The 27,609-nt window shown below is 35.0% G+C and overlaps 4 protein-coding genes across 5 annotated transcripts in view; 2 read left to right on the forward strand and 2 right to left on the reverse strand.

Annotated features, from left to right (window-relative positions):
• LOC18586264 (3-ketoacyl-CoA synthase 19) lies at positions 1,473 to 3,182 on the forward strand. Its single transcript, XM_018128614.1, has one exon. It carries the CDS (start codon positions 1,572 to 1,574, stop codon positions 2,952 to 2,954), a length of 1,383 nt encoding a protein of 460 aa, XP_017984103.1. The 5' UTR covers positions 1,473 to 1,571; the 3' UTR covers positions 2,955 to 3,182.
• On the forward strand, positions 8,210 to 12,992 carry LOC18586265 (ankyrin repeat-containing protein At3g12360). The gene is made up of 4 exons (XM_007009519.2): positions 8,210 to 8,397; positions 8,937 to 9,674; positions 10,507 to 10,916; positions 11,507 to 12,992. The coding sequence occupies exons 1-4, from the start codon at positions 8,373 to 8,375 to the stop codon at positions 12,335 to 12,337; spliced, it is 2,004 nt and encodes a 667-aa protein (XP_007009581.2). The 5' UTR covers positions 8,210 to 8,372; the 3' UTR covers positions 12,338 to 12,992.
• On the reverse strand, positions 16,673 to 18,460 carry LOC18586266 (probable membrane-associated kinase regulator 4). The gene has a single exon (XM_007009521.2). The coding sequence runs from the start codon at positions 18,260 to 18,262 to the stop codon at positions 17,171 to 17,173; it is 1,092 nt and encodes a 363-aa protein (XP_007009583.2). The 5' UTR covers positions 18,263 to 18,460; the 3' UTR covers positions 16,673 to 17,170.
• LOC18586267 (myosin-11) overlaps positions 21,872 to 27,609 on the reverse strand; it is a 9,735-nt gene continuing 3,997 nt past the window's right edge. Inside the window, exons 8-18 of one of the 2 annotated variants that reach the window (XM_018129503.1) lie at positions 26,551 to 26,661; positions 26,232 to 26,308; positions 25,438 to 25,504; positions 24,582 to 24,647; positions 23,904 to 24,011; positions 23,640 to 23,770; positions 23,377 to 23,443; positions 23,202 to 23,269; positions 23,034 to 23,127; positions 22,594 to 22,664; positions 21,872 to 22,474 (exon numbers count right to left, since the gene is read on the reverse strand). In XM_018129503.1, coding sequence (XP_017984992.1) covers positions 22,120 to 22,474; positions 22,594 to 22,664; positions 23,034 to 23,127; positions 23,202 to 23,269; positions 23,377 to 23,443; positions 23,640 to 23,770; positions 23,904 to 24,011; positions 24,582 to 24,647; positions 25,438 to 25,504; positions 26,232 to 26,308; positions 26,551 to 26,661 — 1,215 coding nt within the window. In that variant the 3' untranslated portion in view covers positions 21,872 to 22,119. Of the gene's footprint in view, positions 22,475 to 22,593; positions 22,665 to 23,033; positions 23,128 to 23,201; positions 23,270 to 23,376; positions 23,444 to 23,639; positions 23,771 to 23,903; positions 24,012 to 24,581; positions 24,648 to 25,437; positions 25,505 to 26,231; positions 26,312 to 26,550; positions 26,662 to 27,609 lie in introns of both variants that reach the window. The other variant, XM_018129502.1, reaches the window with a different exon arrangement.

The raw sequence follows: 27,609 nt of genomic DNA on the forward strand, positions 1-27,609 counted from the left end.
AGGCTCTATGCCTTCACTGTTACACACTTACCCTAGATAGGATGACTTCTTTTCTTTTTGTATTGTGAAAATGGATGGAAAAAGAGGGCTCCTACAGTTATGAAGTGGTTAAAGACCATGATATGAACAGATAAGGATCAGTTCCAGCTATTAATCTCTTTAATTCAGTATCTTTCAAGTATGTTAAAGGATATTTTTGGCCAGTGCTTTTTTCAATAGAGTTTTTGCTTAAAGATAAAAAATATCCATAAATTTCTCATAAAACCAACCCTCTTTAATAAATTTACAGCCTAATCACAACAAAAAATTTTACTAGCCAGCAAAAATAATATCATGTGAATAAGATCTGATTCTGTTGCCATTTATTTTACCAGCGAAAAATTGTTTCTGGCCTTTGAATAATTGATCTTGATTAATTCCCCAAGCTTCCAATCTCCCCTTCCACCTAACTACTATGAATTGACAGATAAACAAAAGTTTTCCATTTGTCATTTTCATTTCTTTTGCTTCCATCTTGGTAGAAATCTGGAAAACCCAAAAAAAAGAGATGGAATCTAATTCTTGGTTGTGTTTGCTTCAATGAAAGGTACACCTGCTGCAGCTGCAGCACTCCAACATCAAGCAGAAACCAGTGTGGAAAAGGTCAATGACATTGTTGAAGACTGGAAAAAAACAAGATAGCAAATACAAAACGGTTAAATACATTGTCTACTAAACTACATGAGCCAGGCATTGAAATGAACCAGACTTCACCAATCTGACCGGTCATGGAATGTAGCATCCTATGTATGTTCAAGCAGGCCATTAACTAAATGAAAGTAAGATACCAGATATTCACCTTAGTTGCTGTACAATGTGTAATTAAGTAGAATCACCATGTCATATCATGCAGATATACAATTTCTTTTCTTTATGTGACTTGATTTCTACTGATCTTTAGCTACCATTTTCCTTCATCCTTTTTACCAATGTTATGCAAAATTTATGTGCAAGACTGTTCTGTTACAAGCCATGTGGTGGACATAATTGTAAGGTGCGAAAATGAATTGAGCTAGTAATTGTGAAATAATGGCTGTTTTTAACACTCTTATAGTCAAGTCATCTTGATAGTGGACATGGTTATTGGTACCATCTCATGCAACCTGATGGCCTCATTTATGAAAGGAAAATAGGAATCAGTCATTGGTTTCCTAGATGAGTTTGATAGTCAATAATGCTGCTCTCGACATTTAATTCTTAGTCTTCCATTTCACAGAAAAATAAACGAAAAAGAAAAGAAGAAATCGATGCTCATCAAGGTTTTCACCTCCCAATTAAACTGAGGTCTGCCTACTAACAAGCTACAGCTGTACCAATAGATGGGGGTTGTTGAAAATGTTATTGCTTTTAAATGTTGAAAGAGCAAGTTAAATAAAAATTTCAAGATAATATTATCTCATGATCTGGTTTGAGGGTGTAAAGTGGATGGCAAAGGATCAAAAGAGTACTATAAATAAACAGCATGTATCATTTCCACAAACAGAGCCTCATAGAAATATATAGTTTCCTCTCTCCTCTCTGTGTCTCACTCAATGGAGCTTTTCATAACAATATGTTTTTCGTTATTTTTCTGCATAATCTCCTACTTCTATAAGAGGGTTTTTCAAATGAGAAACCAATGCTGCTACATGTTAGCGTATGAGTGTTACAAGGCTAGTGACGACAGAAAGCTTGACACTGAAGCCTGTGTAAGAGTTGTCATGAGGAACAAGAATCTTGGTCTAGACCAGTATAGGTTTCTCTTACAGACCATGGTCAATTCAGGTCTTGGTGAAGAAACTTATGGCCCAAGAAATGTCCTTGCCGGCAGAGAAGAAACTCCCACTCTAGAGGATGCACACTTAGAGATGGATGAGATTATGTTTGACACACTTGACAAGCTCTTTGCCAAGACTGGAGTCTCTCCATCCGAGATAGATATACTCGTTGTGGATGTGTCACTGTTTTCTCCAGCACCCTCCTTAACAGCTCGAATTGTGAACCGATACAAGATGAGGGATAACATTAAAGCCTTCAGCCTCTCCGGAATGGGTTGTAGTGCAAGCATGGTAGCTGTAGACCTCGTGCAGCACTTGTTCAAGACACACAAGAATGCATTCGCAATCGTTGTGAGTACAGAAACAATAGGTCCACATTGGTACTGTGGCAAAGAAAAATCCATGATGCTGTCTAACTGCCTGTTTCGATCTGGAGGGTGTTCGGTGCTCTTGACGAACAAAAGATCTCTGAAGCGTCAAGCTCTGATGAAATTAAGCCATTCAGTACGAACCAATATGGGCGCAAATGATGAAGCATATGGATGCTGCATGCAAATTGAAGATGAGCAAGGGTACCAGGGTTTTCTTCTCACAAGAAGCCTAACAAAAGCTGCTGCTAAAGCTTTTACCTTGAATCTTAAAGTTTTGGTACCCAAAATCTTACCAATAAGTGAACTACTTCGGTTTGCTATAGTATCTCTCTGCAAAAGTAAGAGAAAAAGCTCAACTCTTGAATCAGCAAGAGCAGGTTTGAATCTCAAGACTGGTATTGAGCATTTCTGTATTCATCCTGGTGGAAGGGCAGTGATTGATGGTCTTGGAATGAGTTTAGGGCTCAGTGAATATGATCTTGAGCCATCTAGAATGGCACTTCACCGGTTTGGAAACACATCAGCTGGCGGCCTGTGGTATGTTTTAGGTTATATGGAAGCCAAGAAGAGGCTCAAGAAAGGTGACAGGATCCTGATGATCAGCCTTGGAGCAGGTTTCATGTGCAACAACTGTGTTTGGGAGGTAACAAAGGACTTGGAAGACTCTAACGTATGGGAAGACTCTTTAGATCGTTACCCCGTCTCCAGGGAAAACCTGGTAAACCCTTTTGCAGAGAAGTATAGCTGGATCAATGATGAGTGTTTGAACTTTGTTAGGATTGACTAGAAAAATCAATCTTTCCTGCATTTTCGGATTTCTATATTTATGTTTTAAACTCCTCCCATTTGTTGCATTAGGTTTCATTCTTGAATAAGAAGTTGCCATTGTCTAGAACATATCACCAGGACAAGTGTAACCCATTTCACATTTCTACCATGTTAGTGCTATCATAAAGTTTCTGTATTTATTTTTCAATTACATTAATGTTGTGATAAAGTTTATGTTTGCATTTCATCTAGCATATTGTTGTTGTTGCTTGTATTCTAGTTCTAGAACAAAAAGAAAGAAAGTTCTACTATAAAAACATTCTGTCCGAAGATTTCTTCCTCCATTAAAATCTAACCTAACATTCATAAAAGAAAAAAAAAAACAGAAAGAAAAGTTGGAATAGCACCTATGTGATCACAGGAAAGAGAAACAGATTGGAGACAAGGAAAAAACTCTTGATTCATGTTGGCCACATGACCGGCTCTCCTCCTGTTTGATTCAAGAGTCAAGACCTTTTCGCATCCACTATGAGGTCCTCTCTCTGATGCACAATAAATTCTCGACATTAAAGTGGACCAGCTGCCCAGTTAGGTTGCTTAAATTTTTCGGTTCAAGTTGGTCGCTCTACACCTGAAAACCTACCGTGCGGCACTGAGTAAAGATTAATTTAATTTAAATTATTGCCAAAAGTTAGTAGACAATAGCCAGTCCAAGCCTGGGCGTGATGCACCAATGTCTGGAGAAAACAAACCTCATTAATTGTGCCTAGTACCCTTAATGAGGATAGGACCCTATACCTACTTCAGCCTAAAAGAGAGGAGGAAACGTTGCATTCCCTCCTTTTCAACCCTCTGCCCTCTTAATGATTCTAAACTACTCAAATACGTACGAGCAGAAATTCTGAGGACAAGTGGAGATATATAGGAGAACCACTTCTGCAAACACGATTTACCTCAATGAAATAGGCCTCTGGACTTTCATTTTTAACCATTAAACCAATTTGAAAGCTTTAATTTGCCAGGCCAGCCAAGCCATCCTAACATGTCATCAATCAACTGAGCACAAACAAAGGCTTCACCATACTCCATTGAGCTGCAGAAACTACCAAGCTATATTGAATTGAGAAGTAGTACGGATAAACATTTATGACAGCAATAACCAAAGACATGATAGACAAGTGACTCTTGCCCGTTGGTGATTGCCTTCAAGCCCCTCAATGATGAAAGCTGCAAGAGATATATAGGCACACACTTTTCTATTTAAAAGTGAACGCTAGCAAGCATGGCGCCGTGCAGTGAGCACAGTGGGAACTAATGCTTTCACCTTTTACTAAAATAATTTGTTAATTAGGGTGTGACAACCAACATTTCCACCTCAAACATACATTTGCGAATATGATGAAACAGTTTGTCTGCCTACCAAAACTACATTAATAATGATGTTTTTCTGTTTTTGTTTCAATACCCATGCTTAAGGCATTTTGTTAATCCTACTCGAATAGGGGAAGTCTTCTGAGGGAATATTGGATTGATATACCAGCATCTATTAGGGGGTATATCTTCCAATATTTTCTGGTTTTTGAATGTGTTTGCTGATGTTTCCCTGGAAAGAAATGCTTCATTCCTGATTGTCCATGAAAGTTCGTGAATGCCTTGCAAAAAAAAAAGTCATGATGTTTTAATCTGATTTCTCTTGATTCAGATGGTTCTAAAGAAGCAAAAACTGGCCACATACTGCAAGAAGTGGGATGGGTTTTATTTCAGCTTTGGTCCACAGATAGAGTTGTTGTCTTAATCATTGAACCAAACTCACCAAATTGAATTTAATTCGATATTCAATGGACTCATAGCTCAAGGAAAGTAGATGAAAATATGCGTGTTCATCTTAGGAAATTGGAGTATTACTGGATTTATGTGATACTTTTAGTGGAGTGAACTCTTCAATGGAGCAGCAAATGCCATTGAAAATGCCTAGGAATGAGTAGATACATTGGGATAGAGCTCTAAAAGTTAGAGTCAATGTGAAGAAAGTGTGTGAGCTAGTAGTACTAGGAGTGGTGAGTTGCACAATGAAAGCAAGTAATCTTGGTTTTCAACATCCATTTTCATGAAAAAAATACTTCAATGAAAGGAAAAAGGCTCTTAGAATAGAACTAAAATGTGCTGATATTGCATTAGATCAAGCTTGAAAAATGAGAGGAAAATGTGATGGAGAGAGATGGGTGAGGCTTGGCAGCAGAGTGAGCGGGGAAGATGTGGCAACATCCCACATTCCAAAACAAATCCCAACGGCATCCCGGCAAACATTTTAAAAACAAAGCTCAAAGGCGAGAGGATAAGCACGGAGCCGTGCGATAAGCACAGAGCGAACTATTCTTTCGCCTTTTACTAAAGAATACCGTGTGCTTGTCCCTTACAGCGGCATACGCCTATTTTTGGAGGGCTGTTCCTTCGGGAAACTGCCCCATTAATTCTTAGTTACAAAGTTCTTTGCTTCTTATCTCTCAGTTACAAGGCTTTTTATTTTAACTTTTCAAGTTTGGGCTAAGGAGTACCAAAAGAATGAACGTGTCACGCTTGGGCTAAGGAAAATGACTAGGAGAATAAGGCCCATGCTCAAGGCCGATACAAAAAGAAAGAAGAAAATTCTAACATTTCTTATATTATTCATAAAATTTAAATAAATTTTTACTTTTTAATCTTACTTTGGATTAATATACTTTTTTTATTGATTAATTATATTAATTAAAATGTTAGTTGTTGGTTTTATACACAGAGATCATGTTATTATGTACATTTATCATGATATGTCAACGTATTACATCAATATTAAACAATATAAAATAAAAATAAGTAAATAATATTTTGATTAATTATACTTAATCAAATATTAGTATCATGATCTCAACGAAGTACCGTGAATCTCAATGAGAATATTACACCTAATGAAGAGCCATGGATTCCATATCAAAAAAGGACGTCATAAGTTCCAACAGGAGTTATGAATTATATATCAACTATATACTTGTTTCAATCAAAATGGATAATACCTCATAAGTTGGTATAAATCATGACAATTATTTAATAAAATTTATTTGATTTGAAATAAAAATATAAAAATTTGATTAAATATAATAAAAAATAAAAATTTAATTTAAATTTTTTAAATAATTAAGGGTTTTTTTTTCAATATTATAACATTTTATTATAAAGAGGAGGCAAGATGCTTAGATTGCATGAATCTCCATCACAATAATGCTCATTCCATTTTGGCATGTCCTTACATTGTCCATGATAGTGAGAGGCACAACAGGAAAGATGCCAAAAGGAAAGCCAAATATTGGAAAAAGTAAATATAAGCACCAAAAATTTTCATGTCTTTGCCTAATTGGACTATGGGATTAGGCCACAAATATGCAAAGTCATCCAATAATGTTTTAATATATTTTCCAATATTAGCAAGTTTTATGTTGTTTAATAATTTCTTTAATTTATTTTTCAGGTGTCTATATGTGAATTTATCATGAGTGAAAAATATTAATTTGGCATAAAATGTAATTCTTTTTGAGGAAAAGGGAAGGAATTTTTATAAGAAAAAAACAATTGTTAATTTTTATTTTGTACATTTATGATTAAGTGACAATGTATAAAATCTATATACACTAACAGTACATCATCTATAAACTAATAACATAAATATGTTATATACAATGAACATTGTGCATTAAAATTAATCTTAATTAAAAAAATTTATACAGAAAAATATCTTTAGATTAAATTTAAAATTATTTAGTATAAAAAATTGATTAAATCTTAACCAATAAAGTATCATCCTCTCTGCTTTTAGATTATTAGGAAAGCAAACCCTCTCTTTAATTTGCTTCTATTTTAACAAAAGAAAAATACTATTTTATCTTTTTTTTTTGTGTTTAATTAGTGTCAAATTTTCTCATATGTGTATGTTAGAGTTATAATTTGTTATAATTTTATTAGTGATTAGCTAGTAATTTGTTGGATTGGACACTTATACAGCAATAATATTAATAATAATCAAACAAAAATATCTTCCCTTAACAAAAATCTATTAAAAAAAGTAGTGTATTATTATTTTGTTTTCAAGTGCTCTGTTTGGTAATTTGAAATTAATTTTATGAAAGAATTTTTGTGAGAAACACTTGACTAACAAACCTAATTTTTTTATTATTTGAATAAATTGTCAAAAATATATTTTGTATTTCGATCACTCTATAAAAAGTATTTTTCATCCTAATTCATTTTCAACAAATTTTCACTATGACATTATAAAAATGTCAATATTTATCAATTATGCAAGAAATTTATTTTTTTAGAGTCATAAAAAAGGAAAAATAGGAAAAGATGAAAGCTCTGCTTGAGAAATGATTTTATATTTTTAGAAGACGTAAAGCAATTTTCCTAAATCAACATATTTAACATTGTTAGATTTGAAAATTTTGTGATTTTCGAACCAAAATAGTAAAAAAAAAAATTATTTTTTTCAATTGGATTAGATCAATGATCTGACTGAACCGAATACAATTTGAGCAAAATGATTAGATTCGATTGGTCTATTGGGTCTATTGGTTCAAAAAATTTAATCCAAATGATTTATTTGATTAGTTTTCAATCTTTAAATTTTTAAACTGAATCGATCAAAAAATCAAACTAATATTATATATATTTAAATTTAAAAAATATGTAAAATTTTTAATTTTAATTTGATAATTTATGTGAAAAGACATAATTATGTAAATGAAAAAACATTTTTTATGTTTATATTGTTTGTATATTTTATAATTATGAATTAAATTTATAAATTTTAATATTATAATTTGTAAAAAATAAAAATAACAAAATTTAAATTTTGTATCTAAAATAAACCGATCAAACTAATTCAATATTTAATCAATTCAATTTTTTTTAAAATTTAATTTGTTTTAATTAATGTTATAAAAATATTTAATTTATTTTATTTTTCATTATGACAGACCAAACTATGGGTAGAGTAAACAGTGCTTATATGTACAATCACATTCCCATTGACAGCAAAGTCAATTTAAACAACCAGAGTCCACAGGCTTGAAAATTTGGGAGTAAGAAAGTGAAAGATTCCTGACCTGGAAATTAAAGACACCCAAAAATTAAATTAGAAAATAAAAAATTCTAATCCAATGCCTAATATTTCTTTCTTTTATTTTCTATAAAAAAAAAAAGAAAAAAGACAAAGAAATTTCCAAACACCTTCCTCCGCCAGCCCCTGCTCTCGGACATTTTTCTTTTTTACTCATTTCTCTGCACCTTCTCCCCTGTTCGCTTGTCTTTTACCTTTTGTTTTATTTATAAAATATTAGTCTCCTCATCACTCTCTATTTTCATTCCCTGCTTTGCTTCTCTCTGTTCTTCTTCTTCTTCTTCAACCATGGCCTCATCTCCAATCCAAGAAGGTAACGTTGTTGACTCTCGTTTGACCCATCTTTAAATTTTCATCATCCTTCGTCTTTCATTTTTTTTTTCTAATAAAGGTTGTTCGTTTAGCTTTAAAGTTCACCTTTTAATTCTGGGTATTGATTCTTTCTTCAAAACACTTACTGGGTTCTTTTAAGAAATAGGAAATCAACTTAATTCAGCTCAAAAAAGGGGTTTTTTTTCATTTTTAATTTTTTAATTGAATTTTAGCTTAATTTTACTGTCTTAAAGAATATTGAATTTTATGGAGCTTAGAGAATTTAGTGTGAGCTATCAAATTTATATCTTCATCCATCTTAGTGAAATTAGAAAAAATAGATGAGTTGTTAAGGTGAAGCAAGGGGAGATGGCATCATTTTTTGTGATCGATTGATTGATAGGAGCTGAGAAAAGAAACTTTTTTCTAGCTTTGTCGGTTGGTGGGGTTAGTTGTATCATTTCTATGAAGGATTGTTGAAGATGAAAGAAAATTGTGATTAGTTGCATGATTAGTTTGATTAACTGATTGATTGTTTAGGTGGAGCGAGGGATTTGGAGAAAGGACTAGCGACTCCGCAGCTGAGTCAGAATACCCTCATGGAAGCTTCACCCACACCATCACCATCCTCAACAGCAACACCCACAGCCCTGATCCTGTCGAATTCTGGCAAGCGTATTGATAGGATGAGCAGTAGCCTCACCAGTTCCAGTTCTTGTATCACGGAACATTCAGCAACACCATCGCCCTCCTCTTTTGCAACGGCACCAGCTCTGGTTCTATGCAATTCTGCCAAGCGTATTGACAGGATGTCCAGTAGCCTCACCAGTTCTAGTTCTGGTACTGCAGAAACACCGTCACCATCCTCTACGACAACAGCCCCAGCTCTGGTCCTGTCAAATTCTGGCAAGCGGATTGATCAAGCAGGCAAAAAGAAATATGTGAAACAGGTAACAGGACGCCATAATGACACTGAGCTGCACTTGGCAGCACAGCGTGGTGATCTGGCGGCTGTAAAGCAGATTCTTGCTGACATTGATTCACAGATGATGAAGACTGCGAGTGGGGAAGATTTTGATTTGGAAGTCTCAGAGATACAGGCAAGTGTGGTAAATGAGGTGAATGAGTTGGGAGAGACAGCCTTGTTTAGTGCTGCAGACAAAGGGCATCTTGATGTTGTCAAGGAGTTGCTAAAATACTCAAATAAAGAGACGCTTACTCAGAAGACTAAAGCTGGGTTTGATCCCTTGCATATTGCTGCGAGCCAAGGGCACTATGGTAATAATCTTGAGCTTTTGGTTATATGATTTTGCATGTAGTGTTGTTTGATTTGGATTGGTTGGTTGAGTTCTTTAATTGTACGTGGGCAGTTCTGATCTGAGTTCTTGCAAAGAAGACGTTTAGTAAAAGTACTAGTTCAAGTGGGTGTCAAAGACTGTTGAATAATTTTGATAATTAAGCCATGTTTGATAGCTTGGGAAATGTAGGAAGAAGGGAGGAGGAAGTTTAGAACCAAAAGAAATGAACTATTTTTACTTCACTGCCTATGGTTAATTTCATCTACAATGTATGTCATAGTCAATTCAATTCCTTTTAGGTAGGTTTTTTTTTAATAAGTAATAAAAAAAGTTAAGATCATTTGGAAACAGAAGTTGTTAAAAGCAAAGGACTACATATGTTCTCCTGAACCATTGTATGTTCTTATATGACAAGTGCTGGCCTACGGTACTTTTGGAACAATATAATTTCAATATAACAGCAATATTATCGATTATGAACATGCTTGCAAAATGTTTAGGGCATGAAAGTTGCGCCTTAGTATTTAACTCCCTCTAGACAGTCTACCACCTTTCACTATGCTTGTTATTATGACATTTATTTTATATACTATAAACATCTTGTCAGTACATTTTCCTCTTTCAACTGTCAGGACAATCTTTCATCATAGTGTTCTTGTATGATATGGATTATAGCTGGTGAAGGAATAAGTTCCTTAGCTATTGGTTTGCATTTGTACAGGCTACCAGTTGTGGAATTTATGGTCCTATTTCAATTGTGTTCTATAGATACTAAGCTGGAACAGTCACACTGGTTCTTTGTTTCCTTGCAGCTATTGTCCAAGTGCTCTTAGATCATGACCCTGGTCTATGCCAAACGTTAGGGCCATCAAATGCAACCCCTCTTATCTCTGCAGCTACCAAAGGGCATACTGAAGTAGTTAATGAGCTGTTGTCAAGGGATGGTAGCTTGCTAGAGAGTACCAGATCAAATGGGAAAAATGCACTGCATCTAGCTGCTCGACAGGGGCATGTAGATATTGTAAAAGCTTTGCTCAGCAAAGATGCACAGTTAGCAAGAAGAACTGACAAGAAAGGGCAGACCGCATTGCACATGGCGGTAAAAGGACAGAACTGTGAGGTGGTGAAGTTGCTTCTTGAGGCAGATGCTGCTATTGTAATGCTTCCAGACAAGTTTGGTAACACAGCATTACATGTAGCCACAAGAAAAAAGAGAGCAGAGGTATAACTATTCGCTCACTTCCTTTTCATTTCTCGCTTTAGATGTAGAAGTATATGTCTCATTGATGCTGCATACTTTTTTATTGTTATACATCCTCTGAAAATGTCAATAGTTTACCATCATTTAAGTGGTCAGTGGCATATTATTTAGCAACGCAAGTTTATTTTCATTAAGACCTTTCCACACTTTTGCACAGCAGTAGCATCCTTGAAAGAGTTTGACTAACATGTATGGCATATCAAAAAGACAAGGTTGAATGTCGAGAGATAGATGAGGTTGTCATGTATATATCTATTCAACCGAATATTTCAGTTCTAAACATCAATTTATTTAGTAAATGGTTTATGTAAGGCTTGTTTTGATACTAATTTAGATTACTGTGAGTAGTAGACTGTCATGTGTCCCGACTTTATGATGTATTAGTTTAGGCTTTCTATATTATATCACTCCTCCTTATGTATCTGTCTACACATTATACGATGAGTTTTTTTTTATGTTCACATGTACCGCCAATCTCCTGTATTTAGTGTTTTTCCTTACAATTTTTACCATACAGTTTCATATTATTGAATATTCTCATTTCCTTGCAGATAGTAAACGAGTTGTTGTCCCTTCCTGACTCAAATGTTAATGCACTCAACAGAGACCATAAAACAGCCCTTGACATAGCTGAGGGGCTTCCTCTCTCTGCGGAATCCTCAGATATAAAGAGCTGCCTTTCTCGCTATGGTGCCCTCAGAGCTAACGAGCTGAATCAGCCAAGAGATGAGTTGAGGCAGACAGTGACCCAAATTAAGAAAGATGTCCATACCCAGCTTGAACAAACCAAAAGAACCAACAAAAATGTGCATAATATTTCAAAGGAACTTAGGAAACTCCATCGAGAAGGAATCAACAATGCCACCAATTCAGTAACTGTGGTGGCTGTTCTATTTGCAACTGTTGCCTTTGCAGCTATATTTACTGTGCCTGGAGGAGATGAAAATAGTGGAGTTGCTGTGGTTGTAAGGTCCCCTTCTTTCAAAATCTTCTTCATCTTCAATGCCATTGCTCTCTTCACTTCTTTGGCTGTTGTGGTTGTTCAAATTACATTGGTTAGAGGTGAAACGAAAGCAGAGAAACAGGTAGTGGAAGTGATTAACAAATTGATGTGGTTGGCTTCTGTCTGTACTTCAGTTGCTTTTATGGCCTCCTCTTATATAGTGGTTGGCCGGAGACATAAGTGGGCAGCAATTTTGGTTACAGTTGTAGGGGGTCTGATAATGGCTGGGGTTCTTGGCACCATGACTTACTATGTGGTGAAATCCAAGAGGACTAGAAGGAAGAGGGGAAAGAATTCAAGGAGGAGTGGATCCAACTCTTGGCATCATTCTGACTTAACTAATTCAGAAGTAGAAGTTGATAGGATTTTTGCCCTCTGATATGTGAATCTATAGCTTCTGAAAAAGGGGAAGGAAGATGAATGTTAGGAGTTACAAAACGGAGTCCCATTATGCCAATTGGATTTAAATAAGAATAATATCTTTTTGTCCTGTCTGGTAGTTGGGTACATACACACCCTACCTTTCATTACCATGGCATGCAAGGTATGAACAATTTGTACTACTAATTCGAGGAAGGCTTTTTAGCTAAGAAGGAAGGAATTGTGAGGAATATGGCAATTTGTTGTTGTATGTCCTACGAGTTTGTCGATTCAGTATATTAGTAGATCTAAAGGCATGGATTATGGTGCATAAGCTGATGGCCACGTTACCAAATGGCAGTGCTTTGATCATGCTTCTTATTCTTTTCATGCAAGAAATGGAAAAGTCATGATTCCCTGGAGCTAATCCTCATAAAACGTTTTCAGTTTTCATCTGCTGATATTGCTCTGCCAGCATTGTCCGAAAATCAGCCCGGTTGGATGGATTCAACACATGTTTAAACTCTTTAGTAGTATCAACTCTATTAAAGGCCTAGCCTTGAAAAATGTATGAATGATAAACTTTTGTTGTGATTAAATTGTGTTGCTACAGTACATGGTTGCTGTACTCTCGATTAATGTTTCCAGAAATTGAACAAGAACTTTCAGAACTACCCTCTTCCAACACGTTTCTTGCTTTGGACTAGGATGCTGGATTCTGGACTCTCCTTTGTAATTGTTTTTCCAGTCAACATGTCCTATCACACTCCTAGTGATAGTCTTGAGGTTTTGGCATAAGTCTAGCTTGACTCCTGTGATAGTCTTCATGCAGGACGCCTGGTGGGTAAATGGAGCATTTTTTCCGGCATTTTTTTCTATCCTGATGAAGGGAAAGAATCTTGTGGGTAAGCCCCAACAATGGGTTCATTCATTGGATACAAAAAAGACACTGTTGCTCGTGTCAAAAGGCCTACACACCAAACAACTTTTGTCAGTTGAAAATGGTTAGAAGAGAGAAATTTGTCGTTTAGCTGGAGAAGATTGAATAATTAAGACATGCAAATAATTGCAAGACACACACTGTGTCTCATAGAATAAGAGAACCATTTGTCTTAACATAATTAAATAATAATTGTATGTATTTTAAAAAAAAAAATTAAAAAACCCCTTTTTTTTCCATCAAATTTAAAAGAAAATATACGGTTAAAAACTAAAGAGAGAATCTTTTGATTGAAGTTGGAGTGATCAAAATATTAGATTGAATTTCCTTAAAGAGTGTAAATGAACCAAATCGAATCAAACCGAACCGAATCAATATTTAGTTATTAATAATAAAACCATTTCTTCAAGGTCACAATAGAAAAAGACCAATGTTTACCTAACTTTGCACAACTTTGCACATGGAGAACCACGTATGCTGTTGGCTTGTAAGGATGAAGACAGACTTTATTTATAGGAAAGACTTTCCACTTTATCATTAGTGACCACTTTGTGGCTACATAAAATTTTATTTTACGATTATAATTTTTTAAAAAGTTATAGCTGACTTTAATATATGTAATAATATCTAGTTTGTAATGATGTAAATATTAAATTATGTTTTAAATTTTATTAAAAGATATTAAAGTTTAAAAATAATAACTTCAAAAGAGTTAAACATGTTTTTATTTTAGTCATTTTCATTGAATTTGTTCTTAAACTTTTTATCAAATTTGCTCGTAAACCGAGTTTACTTAATATGCCAACTCGGTTTCCTAAACTTAAAATATTATTTTGACTCAATCGCTAAGTTTTATAAACAAATATAAACGAATTTTAATCAAATTTATTCACAAGTTAATTCACCAAAGGTTGTAATTCATTTAATTGAATTGTGTTAAAAAGAAGAGACCTACCATTAATGCTTCACATTCACTATGTTTCCTAAAAAACTCATGCGGTATTATCCCTTCAAAGCCAAGTCAAAGGAATATTAATTGAAGCGAAAGGATTAGATCAAACCCATTGTATGTGAATGAGTTCATGTTCACATATTTTTGGATAAGATCATTATGTTAAGGCTAAGTATAGTGTAGAGAGAACAGGAAAGAAGTTTTCCCCACATTAGGAGAGAATTAAGTGACAAAGAAGATGTTCAATCAGCAATTAATGGGTTCATCTTCAAGTTGTTTGAAGCTATTTGGTCTAGGAGGAATCTTTATTTTAATACTCAAGTACTGGGAAAAAGGGCAATCAGGAGCAGTAACAATGTTTGCATATATTGAATTTCTTCATAGTTTTAGAATTTTGTTGCTGATATGATCTGACAGTTAGCACTTAGCACTTAAAGCAATTGTTAATTGAAGGAGGGTGAAGCCATGACCGGATTTCATGGACTGGAATGGACACCACTTCATTCTCTGGTTTGTCACATAGCTTCTATGGTCTTGTTAAAAGGTTACCGATTCCCATCAGGCCTTTATTATAGAATTTTGAAACATGGGATCAGAAGATGTCTTCCGTTAATTACATAAATTCATGCATATATACCTTATTTTATGTTAAAAATGCATGAGAATGGGCATCAAGAATTGATAAAAACTCTTTCTCTAAGCCTCAGTTTTTTAGTCTATGAATGGCTGACTACCACTCTATGAACACTTAAATTTGTGTGATTAGATGTTCTTTCCATTAATATCTGACTACCACTATCACTTTTCAAGGTGCAGATTCATTTTGCACTTCGTATAACTTTTCAAACCAAGGACAGTGTTTTTCCCTCAAGAGCTTTTCTTTCCTCTGAACAGTGCTCCCCCAAGGCTCAAGGTGAACTATTGCGGGTAAATATCATTGGGAAACAACTTTTTGAGAAACTTTAATTAACAAGGGCTTAGCTCTTACAGGTGCAAAGCTGTAGTGCTCTTCTCTGGCATCAAAAAAGAGACAAATACTTTACATGCTGAACCTATGAGATTAATTCTTAATTATGAGATGATATAACTTTATATCAATAACTATGTACCTTGCTTTACAATCTGACAGGCAAGATTGGTATTTGAGCTGATAGCTTTCCCCATGTCCTAACTTATTATGCAATCTTTTAGACCTCTAGAAAATTTTAGTGACAGACAAACAAACCAATGTGATTAAGCATTGCAGCAAATGTTCCATCCTGCCTTTCCTTTCTTTCTCCTAGACGTCCATGGAAGTTGGGTGGGAGAAGCTTTCTTGTTACATGCTTATCAAAAACCCGTTAGTGCTCAGCAACATCAAAGTAGCCTTTTTATTTGCTTTTCTTTGGCTCTAATCCTGTCAAAAGTCTGGCTGACATGTTCTCTTAGTTTAAGGTTTGGTAGCCCACTAAGGAAATGGGAAGAAGAGAAAAGCAGCGACCTGAAAGCCTGCTTGTCTGCACTTGAAGATTTTCACTCCCATATATTTTATTGTTGGATTGTCCTTCCTTTTCTCAACTTTGATGGGTTGCATTGCAAGTTTATCAGTGTGTGTACATGGTGTTGATCCCAACTCTTTTCATATATTATATTGTTTTTTAGGCTCTAGAAGAAAAACATTAGTCATTTAGATCAAGGAATTTCCTTTTTCTCATCAACATATTTAATGTAGGCAGGTGTCTCCTGATTGTTCCAAAGAGGCAGACAGGTAGGTTTTGCAACCACAGTCATGATAAGTTCTGTTATCTGATGATTGGCTGGAACTGAAATAATATTTTACCTTTGCCTAATTTATGATTACTTTGCAGTATTATATACTTCAGGAAAACCATGGCGGCTTGTAGAATTGATGGGAACTGAGATTTATCTACAATTTACAAGTAAGCAAATGGAAATGATGGCATTTTGAATGTGATTGTCAGAAGATTAATTTTCTGTTTACTTTTTCTTGTCACAATTTGACAATAAAGGTGAAACTGTGGAACTTACATGGACAACCTGTTAAATTCTATCTAGGATTCTGGTTACACCCTGAAATCCAGGACCCATGTTTTGTTCTTTATTATACTCTTTTACTAAATAACCATTATGGAATTTGTCTGTTTATGGAAGCCTCATCATGGACAGAACCTTTCTACTAACTGAATGGTTGAAAAGACAGTAGAATTTCTCATTATGATCAGTTTGAATCCAAATCTGCACTACTTTTATTGCATAGGTGAATAGAGCCTAAAATTTACATAGTATTACCAGATTCTGAAGTTGTACGGTGCATTGATGCAGTAGTTTTTTTTTTTATGATGGGAGGAAGGGGATTCGAACTCTACTTTTTAGATAGAAGGATAATGCATCAATCAATGAACCAAATGCTTGGGTGCATGCAAAAGTTGTTTGATAGGGCTGCATTGTTTTGAAGCAAAAAAAGACAAATAAAATGATATTATCTTGATCTATTATGATGTACCATATTCCTGTTTAATGATGTTTCAACATCATATCTGAGTTTTTTATCTAATTGAAACTTGGGATATCAAATCTGCAAAGTGAAACAAATGTAGGCAAAGAGGACAGCTATCCTTACTCGATCCTGATTGTTAATCTTGGGCAAGTTTGGTATAGAAATGAGAGATATAAACTGAGATTGTTGAATACTCTGGTACTTGCAATAAGTTGATGCAAAGAGATATGTGTATATTTGTTCATTTTGAGGAATTCACTTGATCATTGCAAGAAACTTCCATAGATCTTTATGGTCTTAACGGATCAAGACAATTTTTCAGCCTTTACAAATCTTGTTCTGATTCAAAGCATAGCCCCTATCAAAATTAAGAGATAGAAAAATAGAGGGAAATAGATAAGCATCAGAAACAAAACTAAAATTTATATCCGGTCATGGAATTCTCTCTCTATCTGTCTCTCTCTCAGCCCCTGCAAAGGTCTGGCCTCTCTTGATCTTCGCAAACTGCAATACTTGAAGCTGACAATGAGTAGAACCCCACTTCACTGACAGTCTTTCTTGACCTCATCAACTGCTGAGACTGCTTGCAATGTGCAATTGCTCCCTGAATTGGATTCTCAATCTCTGCATTCACACTGCTGCTTCTTTTCAGAAACTGCAAATACTGAAAACCATTTGAGGCATTTGAGCTGCAAGATGAAGAAGAGCCAGATGATGATGAAGAGGATGAAGACTTGTTTGTTGAATGTCGTTTGATAGCCAGAGAAAACGATCTCCTATGGCGATTGGCATTGTCCACTGTTATTTTTTCGTTGTCAAAACTCCTCATGACCGCAGTTGAGGTTTGATACTTGTCGTGCTGGATTTGTCCAAATGGATTTTTCTTTGTTGCCTTCATGTCTCTATCCAATCTTTCCTTTGCTTTTGAAACTGACCCTTCATCAGCAACTTTTGCAGCTGCACAGGACTCATCTGAGCAACCAGATTTTCCAAACAAAGATTTAAGATAAGCCCTGGAAGCCTTCAGTTTTGAGCCGATGGAAGACTGCTTGATCAGCTTAAGCTTTTTGGTCCAAGACTTCTTCTGGTTTTCACCAATGAAGCCACTTACTTCTGTTGAGTAGTCAAAGAAATACTCTTCCGGATTCAGCTCCCTACTAACTCGACAGGACTCAGAAGGTGAGATATTGCAGGATTCAAATGGAGTGCTTGTTGTAGTTGGTGTTGTGACAGTAGTGGCTAATGGGGTGCTATAGAACTCTTCAAAGTTATCTTTTCTGTCTTCATAAACAGCATTTGAATTTCGCAGTAATTTTTCTACCATTTGTAGGCGTGGAGGGAGGTGAAGTGGAAGGAGCTTCCCCTTGTAAAAGAGCTCATCAGCTGGGGAAGTTGTGGGCTCTCTTTCCATAGAGACTGAAGACATTTGGAACTCAAACTCTCTTGGGCGCGGAGGAGAGTTTATGGACTGGCAGAAGAAGTTGGAATATGAGCTGACTTCCATGTCAATGTATTCATCATCTTCAAGGTCATTTGATAGGAGTCTTACTGCCATTTTCCAGGTATTCAAGGCTATTCTTATGGTAGACTCTCTCTCTCTCTCTCTCTGTCTCTCTCTCTCTCTCTCTCTGTAATCTTTAGTTTAGTGGGGAGCTGAGCTTTGATAGAAGAGGGAGTGGAGTGCACTCTTTAAATTGTTGATGCTGCCAAGTTATAGCAACAAATAACTGTGGGGTATTTCTTCTGAATGTTTGAAAATCTATCATATGCTTCCAAATATAAAATTCAAAACATTATGGAAGTTCTTCCAATGGGCCATCCCCTTACTGATGTCTCTTCTTTTTCTTTCTTTCTTGAACTTAATATTTTGGTGGCTAATTCCTCACTGCTTTTCCATTAAAATAAACATAAAAACCTAACACATTGTTGGAATCCCTTCTTTTGACACTTTATATTCAGAACACAATAACAATCATTAATGATCTCCAATCTGAATTGTTAGTGTTATCATCTTTTTATCATGGTGGCTCAGGTTACTTGTAAAGCACTGTAGCTTACATCATTAAGACTTAATTATTTGTTGGGACCATAAAAAAGCTGGTTTTCATTATCCTTAATTATCACAGAAGGTAAAACTATGATTAATATCCTGAAAAAATATTCTTAGTCTGATGATCTGCTATCATTATTTAGATCTGATCATTCTGATTACTCCATATGTGCTTTCTTGTGTATGCAGAAATCATATCAATGAATACACCACCACCAATTTTGTTCTGATATGATGCAGAAGAACTGGATAAAATATTTTGATGTGGATCATGAAATATCTCACTGGGAAGTCAGTCCACATCCTGGTAACACTTTCTCTAAAACAATTAGATATTTTTGGAATCTCTTTAGCCAAGTTTCAAATTTCAAAGCAGCCCACATTTCAAAACCTGGTTTCCAGGCATTCTATCATCACCAGGATATTTTTATTGAACAACTTCTGTCTGTATCCCTGCACCTATAGCCGATAAAAACAAGAACCTAGAGGATAAATATAAGTACTGATCAAAGAGCTAAAGAATCACTTTCCATTAATTGTAATTTTTTCGTACAAACCTTTTACTGGATTCCAGGGTTTGTTTTTCACTTTTCAATGACTGTTTCCTAGTATAAAAAATGACCCATAGATTCCCTTACGTGTGCAGTCGAGTTCCTTAATTTGATCTTTTCCATCTTCACCCTTTGCTCATACTTTATATATATTTGTTAATCTGTCTTCTTTTCAGTTTTTCTTTATTACTCAACAATGACATATAAAGAGAGTTAAAGAAAAGAGAAGACAATGAAAGGAGAAGCATTAGTTGTTGACTTCAACTAAGAAAACAACACATGATCCGACAGTTGTTGGTGGTGGTGGAATGAAGGGAGGAAAATGTGGATGAAATTCCTGTGAAGCTCGAGACACTCTTTTGTTTTTTGCTTTGTCTTCCCTTTTAATACACTCCCCTCGTTTGAAGCTATAAATATTCTCTCTCTCTTTCTTGATTTTAATAAACTATAACAAATATCCCCAAAGGGATCCTTCCCTTTTCACCCAAATTGTTATATAAATCAGTTTTTGTTTAGAGTGGTTGTATATATATTCATGATTTTATGTAATTGAACTACTGTTTCTTGCCTTAATTAGGTAGTGTTTCTCAAGTCTTTCTTGGCCATATTCAAAGCACCATCATGTGTCATGTTATGAATCATGGAGTGTTTATTCATTGGATTAAGAATAGGCCGGTGCAAAACACAAGTGTAGCTTACTTCAGTCATTATTCAAGTACAAAGTTGTCTATTATCTTTTGTTCTCTTTTTCTTATTGTGCAAGTGTTACAGTCCATATTCTTACTCCACGAGTGTTACAGTTCACACTAACCTGTAAAGTACTATCCGTTTTGACTTATTGAACTTTTATGTTTTGTCTCACAAAAGGGACTTCACATGTTAGAGATAGTTTGAACACTTATATATTCAGTCATACTCTAATACACACTTCAACTATAGCTCACTCTCTTCCATGATAGGTCGCTAATACCCAGAATCAGTTTTGATGTCAAATGTTATGATCAACGTCAACTTGTAAAGTATCGTCCATTTTTACCAATTGATTTTCATTATTTTTTCACACAAAAAGCATCTGATGAGTAAAAATGTAAACACTTAAATACGTAATCGATATGAGATTCATAACTCTTCTTTTAAGACCTTGACAGCAGGCATCTCCATGTTCGTGAACTTTGTTTCCCTCTCTCTTTTTCACCTTTTTGCTGGGCAAAGAAAACTGCGTTCCATACAAGCAACAAGAAGGGTATTGCTATGTTGATATGGGACATAATTATGATGAACTCTCCTTGTTTAAGGCCTAGTGTCGTTGACAGGGCAGGGTCACAGAATAAAGTTACAGAAAGGAACCAAAACACACAAAGATAACAACAATTTTGAGTCCTTTTCATTACATAAAAATCAAAACAAGATAACCAAACAACACTGCCTGATGGATTTGATCAGGTTGATTCTGATACTATAACATGAGGAGTTCATTACAAGTGTGAGAGTAAACTTTCAGGACTGTATTATCCTACATTGAGATGTAGCAGAACCAGGTGGCCAACATGGTTTCTTTTTAAAACCACCGTAGAATTTTGAATTTGATAGTGAACTTAGCAGACATGGTGTGGTTCAGCTATGTGAAACAAACAAGGAAAAAGTATATGAGAAAGGATAGCCATAGATTTATTAGTCGGAATGACCCACCACCACCCAGAAAATCAGGATTGGAGGGTGCTCTGATTGGTTTAGGTATTGACAAGTAGAGCCTCTTCGAGGTCGACCGGAGGGACACCGTTGCCGGGTATCCCACCAGCACCAGCAAAAGCAGGAAAACTCTGCAACAGCAACGACACGGTTGCTAGCCAAAAAAATAAAAACCTTTTGGAAGAGATTTTGGGGTTGGAAAACTTTCATCCCACTAGCTTCTGTACCCTCGTGTTGAAAGCATTGGAGGCCCCTGGAAAATGATGGTGCCGTTCTAAAGATAAGACAAATTCGAATTTCTATATCAGGAAACCTTTTCAATACAGCCAATCTTCTTCTCGTGGGGTTCACCATTCACCACAGCCCCCTTGGTTCATCCATTGTTCTTCGACCAAGTCACTGATCTTTTACAGCAATATATAATAATCATTTCTTTTTTCTTCCTTTTTTTTGGTAATGAATATCTTTATCGATCATCCACTTTGAATCGAAGAAGCATATGTTGTGGCCATGCTAAGTGTCACGGTTCAAATCAAGTTTAGTGGACAGTGTCTTACATGTTGGTATTATTTTCTCAGATTCGTGGTTAATCTAAACTGTGATAGTTGATACTTGTACTATCATGATCTATACTAAATTGCAAAATATTATTTTATCTAAAAAATTATGCTTTATAAGTAAAAAATGATATAAATGTTTAAATAATTAATCTCACTTTAAACTTAAATTAATACATAACTGATGTGAGACTCATAATTTTCCTTTTAGAAGACTATGACACCAAAAAAGACTCAACCTATTGCATCAGCTCTAACCCTGGCCATCACACCTACTAGTTCTTAAGGCTTGAGAAATTATCGATTAACCCGTAAACTGTTAAGGATTCACAAAGGATACTGATTCAGTCGTTTTATAAATTCCATATTACAGGTTGAAAGTATTTACAGATGAATGAACAAATCGAAACCCCATCCAACGTTACAGAAGTTACAACGAAAAAGCTTGTTTCTAAAATGCAGCTTTTTTGGCAGGTAGATATCGATACAATGTCATACTAGTACACAGGCTTGCTTATATGTTTGACTGAGCATTATAGTTTCCACAAGGTTAAGTTTATCCGATCTATTTGCCTGATGCAGAATCACCAGATCTCAACTCCCTTTCGAGTTCATCAAACTCCCAACCACCTATTTCCTCTGCTGAGTAGTCTTGGCCAACCTTCCCAAACTCCGACTCCAGCTTTGCTAGTTCTGCTGCAGGGTCTAGCACCGGCAGTGTTTCAGGATTCTTCTTCGTATCAGGTTTGGGTTGTGTTGATTCCAGAGCTGGGCGTGGAGATAGAGTTTCCTGCGGCGTCTCAATAGGAGTATCAGCCTTTGGAATCTCCATTTCTAAAGTTGGCCTTTCAATAGCTTCAAATTCCGCTCTTAACTTCTCAATGTCATCAAATAGCTCTTTAACTTTGGGATCATCCTTCCTGGATAGGGGATGGGAAGGTGACCATAAAAACCTCATTCACAGGGAACTGAAGAAAAGGCAAGGGATGGGAGTGCAAAACGAAAGGTTGAAGTTGCATGCAAAATGTATTTATCTCACCTTGAAATTGTCCCATGCTGAGCATAGAACTGCTCTTTCATGTTATCCACCACACTGAAGGTTGTTATAATCTGAAACAAGGAACCAGTCAACAGATGGCTCTACAGCCGAGCACCTTTGCACCAATTTTTTAAAGACCAACTAAGTACGCTGTAACATCTAGATTTATGAATCTCTTAATGATAAACTTTGGAATCAGAAAAGGTAGGGTTTAAAATGAAAAATGCTTTAATACAAGTGGAAATAAAAAACTTAGGAATAGGTGTTTTAATTGCTGCAAAACCCTGCTAAATTAAAGAATGAGAGAAGGAAAAAAGGTAAGGAGGGAGAAAATCTGCATCAGCAGGGCCTAAGCTTTAGATGACAGCTACTCATGACATGCGAAACTAAATATCTCTGAGTCGGCACCTTTTGAAGAATAAAAGTAAAGACATTTGTACCTTGGCTTCATAATCCAAATATTCCTCCTCAAGATGTTTCCTCGGGTTTAATTCTGTGGATCCCTCATTGCTCGGGCTATATGAAATCTCTGATCTGTCTTGTCAGGCAAAAGGAATAAGAAATTGCTATAAAATAACTAATAATTATTTATACAAAAAGTACAGTACCTCTCACTCAACTTCTTCAGGTTCTCCACAAATTTCCCGATACGACTAATAGAAGGGCCCAGCTCTTTCTGCAAAAGAGTACAAGATTCCAATAAAAATATGTGATTAAGGTGAGACTTAATCATAAGTTCTGTTCTCAAACTAAATATTTCTTTTAACAGAATGTATTTAATACCTCGTAAGCTGAGAGAAGAGTAATGGCCAAGTTCACAAAATAATCCTCATGTTGCTCCAATTCCTCGCTGGAAAATGCAAACAAGTAAACCACAAAGTCAACAAATCCAGTATTGTAAGTATTAAATTTATAGAATTAAGAGCAGAATTCATAAGATTTTCTTTCTTCAATGCAGAGAATTGAAAAACATATTCAATAAAAGATAATACTTAAAAACATAATTGTCCTACTCAACAGAAGAAAAGAAATATTAGATTACATACTCGACTTTTTTGTTCTTAGTTTCTGCATATGAGGATTGGAGAAGCCAAGTATCTTCCAAGAAATTAATCCACGTATGGATAACTTCTGCTTCTACTCTAGAGGCAGAAATGGATTTTGACAGTTCCTCTTCCTGTTAACAAATCACAGAGAATTCTCAGACATCTGAACCATAAGTTCGCCATAAAATTATCAAGATGCAGTAATTTATAAACATTATAGCTTTATAAAATTTATATAGAAATTAGGAAAGAAAGAATCCTCACCTTTGTTTTCAAATGGGCAACAATCTGATTGTTAGCTTCATCAAATTGATCTCTTTCTTCCCTAACATTGCGTAGACGCGCATTAGCAGCAGCCAATGAGATATTAACCTACAACATATGACACAAAAATGGTAATGGGACAGAATCCACATTTGTAAACAAAAAGTCATAAAACGAAGATAGAACTTTCTATAGCATGAATACAAAGGAGGTTTACACCTAAAGGTTTCTCAAGCCGCATGTTTGCACAGTTATATGAGAAGGCTCTACTACTTCATAATTGGAAAATAATATGCATTCCTTACTAATCAAGTGCAGAAAATGAAACTTACAACAGAATTTAAGTAGTACAATGAAATAAAATATACATAAAAAATATTCTTATATCTTCCACAGTAACCTGATTACAAGCTAAGTAACTTTTAACCTCACCACTCAGCCCACACCCACCCAAAAAAGAAAAGAAAAAACATGCAAAAGATCTGCTTCATTAAAGTATACAGTGACCACCAATAACAACAATAAATATAAAAATACTGAATAAAAGAAACAAAAATTATAAAGTATAAAGTAAAAAGTAAAAAAGAGGGAACAATATATAGGTAATCTAAATCAAACATGTATAAACTTTCCAACAGCTAATAAACCACAACTAGAAAGAGAGTGAAGTAGAAAGACCTTTTTCAGTTCTGCTTCAAGTTCATCTCTTTGTTTCTCAAGCTCTGAAATCTCAGCTACTATTTCCTGGATATTGTTCATTAGAAGAAAATTTCACATTTCCCATCCAAAACAAATAAAAACAACAAAAACTACATTCTGAATTGCACACACCATGCATCGCTTTCATTGTTTCCATGAAAAACTTGCATGTTTTATGAATGGTAACAAAAGCTCAGTCAAGAATTAAATAAATAAACCGTAAAGATTAATTCTCTATTTTACAGTGTATGCATTTCTTTTGTTATAAATGGATACCCATTGGGCCTTACTCCTTAGGCTACACAAGTAGAGGTAGCCTTTTCCCATCCCCTAAACCTCCATTCTAAAGATGCAAACCTAAGACCTCAAGTTGGAATCTCATGTTCTAACCATTTGCAATGTCGCCCAGGGACTTTTAAAACAGCATATGACACCATCTAATCAATGCTATGTTACTGCTGTGCAGCACAATGATGCATGAAATCACGAAAAGAAACAGAACTATTCATTCATATGCCAATTTCAGAGAAAATCATCCAGGAAATAATTTGTTATGCTAAACACCAAAAATCCACCAATATCATCAACTAGTTCAAGACACTGAATATGCAGAAGATAGGACTTGGAGGTATAGCAAAAATCTTCTGCAGCAGGCCTTTTTGAAGTAGTCATGATTTTGACAACGCATTAATTATAGACAGTAAGAAAACACCTAGCTATCAGAGTTTAGAAACAACTTGTAGCAATCATATAACCCAAAATTGCAAGACACTAAATTTTTCTTCTTTAATTTCGCATTGCAGACAAAGAGAACATATCAGCACTAGTAAACAACCTTCTCTCTTCCATCAGCTTCACTTGCTTTGGCCACACGAACAGTTAAGGCCTCCTCCTTCTGAAGTCTGCCAATAATAAAACCAATGACAAGTCTTACATAACAAATACCTTTTATACGTAAATATTTAGATTATTTTAATAAACTCAGAATTAGTTATATAGAGGCTTCAGATTGCTTTATATCTTGCTTTGATGTTCTGTCTTTAAGGATTTCATCCAGATACCTCTGAACGACAAGTAGCAATATTCCAGACAAGCACCAAGCAATCACCAGAGACAGGTTAAGATATCTTGAAACCACTTTTGCCAATTAGCTTGGCAACCCAAGGCTAAACTTTTCATCATGAATGATAAACAAAAGTAACATGAAGGAAATTTTGGTGGAAGGTGCATTCACAACTCATAAGAAATAAAAAGCCCAAACCAAACAGTTCAGCATACATTTTTTAAAGCGACCATGAATTATGGCCTCAGATAGAGAATCCAACTTGTTTTCTGAACAATGCTTCGTACTTTCTCGGAAAATTCAAATAGGAGCTATCTAAAAAAGGTACTAGTGCTTTTTACTATTTAGCACCTAAATTAAATGACTGCAATTTTGCTTGTCATAAAACAGAAGTACTAATGAGATATAAATGTAAAAAAAAAAAAAAGCTGGTTAACACTGTCACTGACCCTTTATAATAACACAATGTATCACATAAAAAAGCAGACGTTAATTTTTATCTCGAGTAACAGCATTGATAAAACAAAAATATTATTCAGAACAACTCTAAAAGATTCTTAGCATACCTGTGATCTGAAATGCGTTTCTCAGCTTTTGCACTGGAGTTGGCAAGAGACTCTGATAAGACCTTCAACTTATCAACCTGCTTAAATAAGCAATATTATGCAATTAAGTTCAAAATAAAGGCCCCAAGAAATGCTGCATTTGCTAAAATGGACACTATCCTCTTTTTAAACTTTTAGCTTGAATGAGAAAAAGGTGATATATACTAAATGAAACATTTAGATATTTGAAGCAAACTTTAACAAAAGCAGGATGAATATACATAATCATGCTTATTAAACATAACAAAGGAAACAATCAAATAGCAAGAAAAGTTCATACCTTTTGAGCATGAATCTCAGGAGAGTCTCCATTGTTGAGAGACTTCTTCTTCAGCAAAATTCCTTCCAATGTGGAACAGATTCGTATTTGAGCAAGTGCTTCTTTCAGAGCCTACCAAAAGGATAGGGTGGTCAACTTTCATAGTTTCTTTCTGGGGAAAATTTTTTTGGAAGTTTAATATCTTTTTGGGGGGAAACATAGCCATGGTACAAATCACTAGATATAGACAAGTAGCTTGCGAATTAAAAAATGAGTAGATTCAGCAAATCAGACTTCTTTTCATTTTTCTTTGGGGAGGAGTAGGCCATGTCAACTTGATTTCAAACTGTGGACAAGAGCCCCTCTAATTAGATATCATAAAGATGTAGATGGTTATCAACTAACAGCCAAGGAGGCTTCATGATGTGGTGACTGACATACTTAAGCCTTTTCTCACTCTATATGTTATGGCTCTTCGCAGACCTTCAAATTTTCTTATCTTGAGTATCAGCCTAAGCTGGATTAACGTTTTCTATATATGAATTTATCAAGATGCATCAAAATGGGAGAGCTAATCAGATGAAAGCCATCAGAATAAAGACTTTTTTGCAAAAGCAATTAGTCTCACACAATAAATAAGAGTATGATCATGCACATACGAAGTAGGAACTTGCAATTAAACAGATTTGACACCAGAATAAGGACAAGCGATAGAAATGAAAAAAAACAAGAGTAAAAGGAGAATAGTCTTGAAAATACCAAAAAATATCATTTTGTGGTGAAGGAATACCATATAATATGTTTATTTCTGTAACATCTCCCAGTTTTTATACTTCATTTTCATGCAGCTATGCCTAGTGACAACGGTTTATTTGATTGTGACTTTTTAAAGGGTTATACACATGATCAACCACAAAGCAAAAGGACATAATTAGCATCAAGCAATTGCAAGATAAAAGAGCAACCATACATACATATATATATATATATATATATATATATTATATATAGTTGTATATATATATATATATATATAATATATATTATGATGTATATTATATATATATATATGTACTGTAT

The sequence above is a fragment of the Theobroma cacao genome, chromosome 10 (genome assembly GCF_000208745.1).
Source record: "Theobroma cacao cultivar B97-61/B2 chromosome 10, Criollo_cocoa_genome_V2, whole genome shotgun sequence".
NCBI lineage: Eukaryota > Viridiplantae > Streptophyta > Magnoliopsida > Malvales > Malvaceae > Theobroma > Theobroma cacao.